This window comes from Panicum virgatum, chromosome 1N (genome assembly GCF_016808335.1).
Source record: "Panicum virgatum strain AP13 chromosome 1N, P.virgatum_v5, whole genome shotgun sequence".
Classification (NCBI taxonomy): domain Eukaryota; kingdom Viridiplantae; phylum Streptophyta; class Magnoliopsida; order Poales; family Poaceae; genus Panicum; species Panicum virgatum.
The window spans coordinates 47,333,472-47,343,161 of NC_053145.1; the positions used below are offsets into that span (position 1 = coordinate 47,333,472).

A 9,690-nucleotide genomic window follows, 5' to 3' on the forward strand; every position below is an offset into this window, starting at 1 on the left:
GGACCCTCCAATCCTAACAGTTTTGATTTGGGGTGTTTTTTACTCTTTTTTAAGTTCTTAATATATGTTGATGCGTAGTTGCCCTGCACGTTTGAGAAAAAGTAGCTTAATTATTAATAATTAATAAATGAGTAAAAAATACATGTTTACAGTAGAACATATGAATAATCTGCGCTGCGCTTCACGGGTTGGGGACTGACTGCTGTCACGACTAGCTCTCCCGTTTAGAACAGTACGGTTTTTTTAAAAAAAAATCAGATTCGTGTCGACGTCGGCGACCTAGCTACAATTCCCAAGGCCTTGCAATTTTCCGTACCGTATCTCCGCAGCCCGAAGGCCGCCAGTACAAAAACGGACCCGAGAAAAAAAAACGAAACGAAAACACGGGGAAAAGAGTGAAAAAAATATCGCATTCTTTGCAGAAGTAAACACAGAGGCGGCCGCGGCCACACAGCGCGAGTCCACCCCGGCCGGCTCCCCCAGAGGCCCATTCCTGCACAGAGCCGCCGAATCGGGACCAATCCCGTCGATCCTTCTGGCCGCCGCCGCCGCCGACGCCGCGGGACTCTCCAGAGGCGGCCTCCGATTCGGCCGGGGCCTGGGTGGACATGGGGCTCGGGGCGGCGGCGGGGCGGCTCCTGCCGGAGGTGGACTGGGAGCGCGAGGCCTACCCGGCGTACGACGACTTCCTCGCGCTCCCGGCCTTCGTCCTCTTCTTCCCCACCGTCCGTTTCTTCCTCGACCGCTTCGTCTTCGAGGTACGCCCGCCCTCACCGTCTTCCTTTCTTTCTTTCTTTCGTTCTGCGGTTGCTTCGGTCAGGTTTCTTGACTCTGGCTCTTAAGGGAGCAGCGCGTTGCTTGCTGCCCGAAAATTCGCCTCAATTCTTGCTGGGTTCCTCAGCTCTAATCACAGCTTATACAATTTCCTTAGCTGAACTAAACTACCTGTTTCTTGTGCTACAACAAGGCGCTATTTTTAGTGATCTAATCATCTTGCGTGCAACAACAAGACGCTATTTTTAGTGATCTAATCATCAAATCGTTGCGCGTGTCATGGTTAATTTGACATGTGGGAAGCGCTTGTCTTGATTATTGTTTCTTTCCGGTCTCAAATGATTATTAGCTTTTTGGAAGATCTAAATCATATCATTTCTCTGCTCTCGTAGCATTTTCTCTCTCCTTCTCTCTGACTCCTATATCGCTAAATTGTTTGATTCGGAACTCAAGTGTCAAGTCTATTGTAGTTGGCCACTGAGAGTCTCAGATATCAAATATGCCTAGCGTAGCACTGTAAGCTCTGCTCCTTTGTAATTGGTGGTCCCTCAATCTAGAAGTAGGCCAATGCTATGCAGCTTCCGTATAGAAGGTAATGGAATTTAATGGAGATGCCTGATTTTGTAACATTCGTACTTGATAAGTAGGGAGTAGCGTCGGTATGCAGCCGCGAGCAGGTTTCCTGAAGAGGTTGTTGATTCATATGTCAGGATGTTGGCAGCTGTTGCGGAATTGCCTTTGAAGACTAGAGAGTTGCGGTATTCCGTATTTGCCTGCAATTGGCAACAGGCCCACACAAATACTATTTCTAGGATCAGTTGCTCCTTTAGTATGGTAAACAGTACATCTTATAGCTAGTGTGGTATTTAAAACTAAGTACAGTTACTCAGTTGATTCATGACTATGAAGACTTCTGTAGAAGGTCTTATGTTCAATATCAGTTTTTGGCATAAGATAGATTTTTTTATGAGCCAGGTGAGGATAAATGAAGTATAAATCCATTGACAATATCATAAGTTCCAGCTGTGGAGTGTGAGAGCAGTTTGCTTTACCCTCTCGATTTTCTAGAGCCAGAAATTTTGCTGAGCTTTGATTTTCTCTTTGTCGAAATGCATTTCGGTTCTATGCTAAGTTTTATATGGTGATTTCCAATCAGGGTGTTATTATTAAAATTTGTGTTGCTGGCTATATGTCTGAACAATCTGATCTGGAAAGTAACTGCAACCTGTCAGCAGTCGCATTTTGGGCAAGAGAAATGTAGAGTTCTTCTGTTTAATTTGGCGGAATTAGCTTTACAGAAGAATAAATTATGTACATTTATAAAGATGCTAACTTGAAGGCTAGTCGAGATTACGGGCTAAGTCGAACTAGATGAAAAATTGAAACTTTTCTTTTTACAAAAAATATTGTTATATAGAAAGAAATGTACAATAACTGTATATTCTGGGTAATGGAGTATTGGCATGCATTCATCTCTATCATTTGTGTCATCTTTGAACTTGAGACATTTTCATTTACCTGCTGAGATCATTTCATTAGTACCTATTGAATATAGCCATTATTGGATTTGGATCTGTTGATGCCTTTGAAGTACTCCCTCCGGGCCCTTTATTAAGGCGTGTGAGCTTGTATTCCGTATACCAAGAACAATTAACCCCAGCACCATTTTATCAATTGGCGTGTGGAGCCATCATCAATTTGCATGCATGCATGCAGTGAGCTTTGTGCCTGACCAAGCTGGAAGAACAATGGAACCAATAGCTAGGGCCCATGCAACTGAGCTTTAATCCCCCATGCACATGCCAAACGTTTTGGCTTCTGTGCGACTTGAATGACCGGCATTAAAATGCATCGTCATCTACATCAACGCCTTACATATCGGTCAAAAAAGAAAAAGAAAATACGCCTTACAAAAGGTTCCGGATGGAGTATATTGTTTGGAAAGGGTTGCATTAAGAGGTTATGCAGCATCAACATCCTTCAGAATAGATTTTCATGCTTCTCTAGTCTTGTGTTTCAATTATATGTCTTTTGATTCACCTACTCTTTTTTTCACGCCTTTGACATTCCTTCTAAAGTTTTGTATTAATCGCCAACTTTGCTGCTTTCCTATGTAAATGTTTCAGAGGGTTGCAAGGAGGCTTATACTTGGGAAGGGACATCAGAGAGCTAATAATGAAACAGAAGAAACAATAAAGAAGATAAGAAAATTCAAGGAATCGGCATGGAAATGTGTTTATTTCCTATCTGGAGAGCTTTTATCTCTGTCAGTCACATATAATGAGCCTTGGTTCACCAATACCAAATATTTTTGGGTAGGGCCTGGACAACAGGTTTGGCCTGATCAAAAGATAAAGTAATTCCGATCCTTCCACTGTATCTTCTGATACACATTCTTATCGGTACTCAGGCTGGTCTAAATCTAATGATTGCGCCCATATTCTCAGATTGAAACTTAAGGCGGTATACATGTATGCGGCTGGATTCTACACATATTCCATATTTGCACTTATGTTTTGGGAAACTAGGCGTTCAGACTTTGGCGTGTCGATGTCACATCATGTTGCTACTGTAGTCCTGATCGTTCTATCTTATGTGTTCAGGTACGTTTCTTATCATGAGTAATCATTAGCCTTTGTTGTTTCATAAATTTGCAGCATCGTTCTATCAGTATAGAAGGACTCCTCATTCATCATCTGATTTGCTAGTTTTTTTTTGTCACTCCTTCCATAGTTCATAGACAATTTGTTTTAATTTCAAACTTCTTTTCCTTGGTTAACCAGATTTGCTAGAGTTGGCTCTATAGTATTGGCAATTCATGATGCAAGTGACGTTTTCCTGGAAGTAGGGAAGATGTCCAAGTACAGCCATTGTGATTGGCTTGCCAATGTTTCATTTCTTCTTTTTGTTGTTTCATGGGTTCTTCTCCGGCTCACATATTTTCCATTCTGGATTCTGAGAAGTACAAGGTAAATTGTTACCCAATGCTTTGCATATACAGTATGTGAAAGCAGGCACCAGTTTCTTATTTGTTTGGTACCTAATGCTTTGTTAATAGTTGGCCAGTCACTTCCTCTAGTCTAAGGAACAAGCCTTAGTCTTACAGTTAGCATCTTATACCTGAAGAAACTTTAGTCCTTACTTCAGTTGACAACACAAACGCAATTAAAGTTTTGGATAGTTTTGTATGCAGCACGACAATAATTTGAGATTGCTTATCGTATAATTTAGTGTCCAAAGTACATTATAATAAATTATTGTAGCCAACATGTTAAATTCTGATAAGCTACCATACTGATTCACCACTTTACTCTAGAAGAAAACTGGCTGGATGTTTTTGAATTCTTTACACATTATCTGACTAAACCCATTTCTTTCAGCTATGAGGTCTTGTTGACTTTGGATAAAAAGAAACACAGTTTTGACGGTCCCATATACTATTATGTGTTCAACTCCCTTCTATTTTCGCTACTTGTTCTCCACATATATTGGTGGGTTTTAATATATCGGATGCTTGTGAGACAAATCATGACAAGGAATGTTGGAGATGATGTACGATCTGGTAAGCACCGCCCTCCCTGAAGTTTTCGGTATGCTATATGACTATGAGCATGAAAATTTTGCAAAATGCTGTGCAATCAGCTTGTTCCAACTTCTGTCGAGGTTAAAATTTGCTATGATTTTACTCCTTCCTTGCTTTCCATTCAGACTCTGAAGGAGAAGACGAGCACGAAGATTGATTGGCACCACCATCTTGTCTTCTCTATTGCAAAGATGCTAAAAGCATCGACTCCAGTGCCTTGAGCTTCCGCATTCTTTTCCTGGATTTCATGATATGTGCAGATTATGGGAGGACGAGCATTGTTCCTCACGAGATTCATCAGAGCCGGGCTGCAACTTGTTCTGCCTCGGCCACCCATATGTGTTGTACCATGTATGCGTGATAATACATTGCGCTCCAGTGCATTAATTAGGAGCAGCTGGATACCGAAGACAACATTCTTTTGGGTGTAAACTCTGTAGAGAGGTGTTAAGCGTTACCCTGTAACCGTAGCAAGCACCAAGCAACGTGACGTTCCTGAAAAAAGACTGGTTGTAAACTAAAAGCCTTTTCTGTCGACAGACCATGTACATCCTGCGGTGTGCCAGGGGTGGCCTCTGTTCGGTGAAGCAAAGCACACACATGAGTTGAGTAGAAACCTCTTTTTGTGCTACCCGCCCGTGTTACGCACCCAAAAGGCAGGCCACTCTGCTCTGACCTCTTCTTCCCCAGTAAGAAAAGCAGAGAGGAGCAAGCAAAAAAAAAAAAGATGCATCCACACGCTGCGTTCTTGATTTGCTGGATGCGCACCGCACGTGTGAGCAACTCGCCGCGGTCACCGGGAGTCAGAGACCGGCCGGCCATGGCCACGCAGGAAAGAAGGCAGCAGCAGGCCGCTTTGCATCCATCGGCTTTCTGACGGCAGCTTCTTTCTTTCCGGGTTGTATGTGCAGCTGAGGTGAGATCGATCCATCGAGCCTGCCCGGGGGGCACCTTTCTTTTACCCAGCAGCTCATCGCCGCCGTCCTGTCCACGGATCGGAGGAAGAGAAGCGCCGCACGATCCAGAGACATCAAGACATCCGGGGGTGCTGAAGTGCCCGCGCGCATGGCCGGAGAGCACGACGCGTCGCTTTCGCTAGCTTTCCCGGCCGATCTGCCGCCGTGCGGTAGATGCCTCGCTAGCTAGATGCCCGAGCACGCTGCGGGTAGCTTTGGAGGAAACCATGGGCTCCGCCTCCGATCGATGAGCGCCACATGCCCCCCGCTTTATTCGAGCGGGCTGCTTTCAGTTCAGAGGTCCTGCCTGCGGCCGCGGCCTTGCCCTTGCAGCAGAGCAGGTTCCTTCTCCTTCCGAATTCCGATTCCTAGGTTCAGTTCCGGCATGCAAATGGATGCGGAGATGTGGGGGCATGCTCCAATTTGCTGCTAGTTAGAGAGTTGCTCTAGCTCAGACGAACTACTCTTACAGTGAGAATAGCAAATTTCCTTCAAATAAACATGACGCGTTGCATGTTTTAGCAAAAAAAAATGTAGCCACAGTTGTATTTCAGTTGGAGAGTCTAAAATCTAGATTAAATATTACTTTTTATGACTAGGGAGACGACGTACATTTAGCTAGTAGATCGATCGAGTAGCTATAGCAGCATGGGAATACGAAGGAGAACAATGCGCATGAACAATAATTGAGTATTCTTTGATAGATACGACGAATAATACAACATTATAACGTGGCACTGGATCCTTAATTAGTAGTTTGTATTTTTAATATTATTCTTACTTGACTTAGAAAATATAATTTCTATTTTTAATATTATTCTTACTTGACCTAACAAAGGTGTCAAATAGTAGATATATATTAATTCGACTTTCAGGAGATTGTGATGAAACCATCACACTAACCACTACAAAAGTGTAATCCAGCTTTGCCTACATCCCTACATGAATCCTTAATTCCTATAAACTAGCAGGGTGACCCGCGCATTTGCGTGGCTAGTATTGATATTTTAAATATATTTTGTATTTTTATCTAACTATTGTTCATAAACTCAAATCTTTCTAATCACATGCTACTTACTTCAGTAATCAAGAGTGCTTCTCTGCTGCTATATCCTATAGGTATGCACCATATGTAGCTTGATATGCAAAATAATGAATATATTTATATTTATAAATAAAAATATATTGGTGGGTAATTTATAAACATGTATATGGGTATTTTAGGCTAATTTTTTCGTAATGGCAGTGGTGGGTAATTTTAATTTTTCTTTTTTCTCCGATTAACGTGAAAATTTCTAGACCTTGAGAGCGAACGTGGAGGTTCCATTTGTTGGCCAAATAATATAAATATTTTCGTACAAGCTATTTCGCTTTTTGTTAGATAATGGAATAATAGAGCCTTCGTTCTACATGTGGTATATATATGTAAATGACAGTTTGCCTGTTTCATTGTTACAAGTTTCAGCAGTGCTAAACAACCGTAACTCCGTAAGCACAAGACACAGTGAATCAATATAATGCTGCGAGAAATACCCCTGAGAGCCAAGTGAAATGGGCCACAGAATCAATATAAGCTTGTAGAATTTGGGCATCAAACATGCATATATCCAATAATGAAAAGTAACAGGTTGAAAGAAGATTCTAGAACACTAGAATTTTAGCTTCTACTCCCACCGCCCCCAAATTATTAGATGTTTTGGTTTTTCTAGATTTATAGACTTTGCTATATATGCGCCTAGACATAATACATATGTAGACGCGTAGTAAAATCTATAAATGTCAGAGACCTGGATTTAAATTTCCTAGCCAGCATATATTTGTAATTCATCACATAGTTACAGCAAGCTTACCCTGCTATAGGTTCCTTTTTATTGTGCAAATATAAAGATGCCAGTTCCAAGCGAAGTACAAACTGCAATAATCGTCAAGCAATATAGTTCACGCACTAGACATATATCTCTCCCACAGCTTAATTAGCGTATTAATGCATGTGCACAGACTACATGCATATGCTAAATACTATGTATACATACAAGTCCCAAAAGAAGAATTGTTGCATGTGCACGTATATGAGATAACATGGCCATGCATACATTATTTTGTGGGTGATAAGTGACACACATCATATCCCTCTAATATATATATATATATATATATATATAATATATATATATATATATATATATATGCCTCTCCACACACATACACGGCACAAACAAAACAATAGACTTATATATATATATATATATATATATATATATATATATATAGGTCTGTCCAGAATTATTCATCCTCTGATTAAATGAACACAGCATCATCGCAACGAGATAAACTAATATAATCAACATACATTAACATATAAGAATGTACCAAAGAACCTAAATGTAATTAACGTAGCTGCACGAGGATGGGCGCCGGCCGGCTGGCCGACGTCGCCGCGTTGACACAGTACGTTGAGAGTTCGCTCGCTCGTCGTCCCCCGTAGATGATAAATCGATCTCGATGTGTAGTCGGTGGTGGCGCGGCTAGACGGCCACCTTCTTCTGGTGGAAGTTGTTGATGAAGTCGGAGGCCTTGCGGTCGACGTCGCGCTCGCCGACCCACCAGCCGCCGTAGTCCTCGTCGCTGGAGCGCACCTTGCGCACGTACCCGCTCCGGCCGTCCCAGTCGCTCATGTCGTCGTCGTACCGCCGAGACTTGCGCAGGAAGCTGAAGATCGGGCAGAAGAACGACTTGCCTCCCATGGCGGCGGCGGCGAGCAAGCTCTACTCTTCCTGCAGAGCTAGCTATAGCTAGCTTGTCGTCGTCCTCCGATCCTTCTCTCCCACCTCTCTTCTAGAAAAACCTCTACGAGGACAAGCTAGCACTGCACGCAGCAAGTTCAGTGAGAGAGAAGCTGAGCTGTGCTGACAATTATTAGTGTGTCTAATAAGTTATTTTGCTTGATGGACGACGCGCGCCCTGCGTGGCTCTTAACGCGATGATGGCGTCGAGCTGAGGGGGGCAGCTGAATTTATAGGAGGGACGACGAGCTAGGGAGCCGGCCGGGAGGGAGGACCATGGGACGATGGTGGATGCAAGCTGGCTATAGGGTTCCAACGCACGCAGGCAAGCAAGTTCCAACAAAAGGCGCGCGTACGGGCCGGGATCAGGATCGCGGGGGAGGAGTAGTGGACGGCCCAGATCAGCTGCGTCAAAGGATGCTAAAGCGCGTGCTGCTCTATCGATCGAGCTTGCATTAGCCGCGGGAGAGACGACATGATTGGTGAGCGAACAACAACGCGGCCGGGGAGGAGAGCGAGGGAGCTAGAGCTAGCACTCCGTTTCCATCGCTGCAAAAAGGGCGCGTGGTTTCCAGGCCTCTGCTTTTTCCGCTGCTCGTGCTCGATCCATAAGCCCCCAGCATGCAGCAGCTATGGTGATGAGAGGGGGCGAAAAAGAGGTGTGGAAAGCAAGCATTCCGTGCTGCATTCTTGCACGAAGCTGTTGCTGCTGCTGCTGCTGCACAGCTTGATCGATCTTTGGGCGATCATTGGCCGCCTATCGCTCTCTCTCTCACCTACGAGGACACAGAATTAAGCCGCTTTATTTCATTATTATATTCTTGACGATCGAGCACTAGTATTCCAAAAGCTGTATGGAAAATATCTCCCATCATATATATGCTTGTTCTAGCAAGCTAAGCTAGCTTGTTACCATGCATGCGCAACATGCATACAGCATCATGTACTGCTTATATATATGTTTGGATGCAGTCTACTCTCTGGCTCTCTGCAATTTACTACAATCATCACGGCATCATCTGATGATAATTTTCGATCAGTTCAGTTGAGTAGTAGTAGTGCTTGCAGAAAAAAAGCTACTTTGCCGCTGTGGAAAGGGAAGCTGGTTTGCTGTGGAAAGCAAGGCAACCGCGGGTCAAAACTGAAAACTCAGAACGGTGCCCCCCTTTGGCTTAGGTTAGTCTCCGAATCTGTGCCTTTGCAGCTAGGTAGCCCTTGTTTAGGGGGTTACTGCAAGCTGTTTCCCTTTGCCTCTCTTGGAACACTGATCCAACCCGTCCAATCCCTACCTACACCAATATTCCCACCACTACGCTATCGATTACTATATCTGATCGCAATACTGCACTACTGTTCCAATATAATGCAACCCTCCGAGCCGTGGTGTGGTCCAGTATGCCACTAACGCAAACAGACATCTAACAGATCAAGTTGGCTAGTCAAGCATGCATACAAATCGATCATTGGCACATTAATTTGTTATCGTTCAGTGTGTTAGTTTATCCAATAATAAACCTTTTACGACTGTCATCACGTATGCAAGAGGCAGAAAAGAAACACTTGGGAGAATCGACTGTTGTGGGATTGTAATCAT

General features: G+C 43.5%; 1 protein-coding gene across 2 annotated transcripts; it reads left to right on the plus strand.

The window, feature by feature from the left end:
- The first annotated feature begins 378 nt into the window (after positions 1–378).
- Positions 379–4,988, plus strand: LOC120656212 (ASC1-like protein 1). 2 transcript variants are annotated; one of them, XM_039934251.1, is made up of 6 exons: positions 379–758; positions 2,901–3,130; positions 3,222–3,377; positions 3,558–3,743; positions 4,155–4,336; positions 4,483–4,988. In XM_039934251.1, exons 1-6 carry the CDS (start codon positions 609–611, stop codon positions 4,512–4,514), a joined length of 936 nt encoding a protein of 311 aa, XP_039790185.1. In that variant the 5' UTR covers positions 379–608; the 3' UTR covers positions 4,515–4,988. The 2 variants fall into 2 exon arrangements, 1 of the variants encoding a protein (XP_039790185.1); XR_005667838.1 differs by lacking the exons at positions 4,155–4,336; positions 4,483–4,988 and adding an exon at positions 3,856–4,144 and having other exon boundaries at positions 390–758; positions 3,558–3,800.
- Positions 4,989–9,690: the final 4,702 nt, after the last annotated feature.

What these genes read in the sequence shown, in the direction of transcription:
- LOC120656212 (XM_039934251.1), top strand. Translation starts at nt 609, where the DNA reads ATGGGGCTCGGGGCGGCGGCGGGGCGGCTCCTGCCGGAGGTGGACTGG. An exon ending in TGGCCTGATCAAAAGATAAA is followed by an intron (nt 3,131 to 3,221) that starts GTAATTCCGATC and finishes CCATATTCTCAG; the next exon opens with ATTGAAACTTAAGGCGGTAT. An exon ending in TGGATTCTGAGAAGTACAAG is followed by an intron (nt 3,744 to 4,154) that starts GTAAATTGTTAC and finishes CATTTCTTTCAG; the next exon opens with CTATGAGGTCTTGTTGACTT.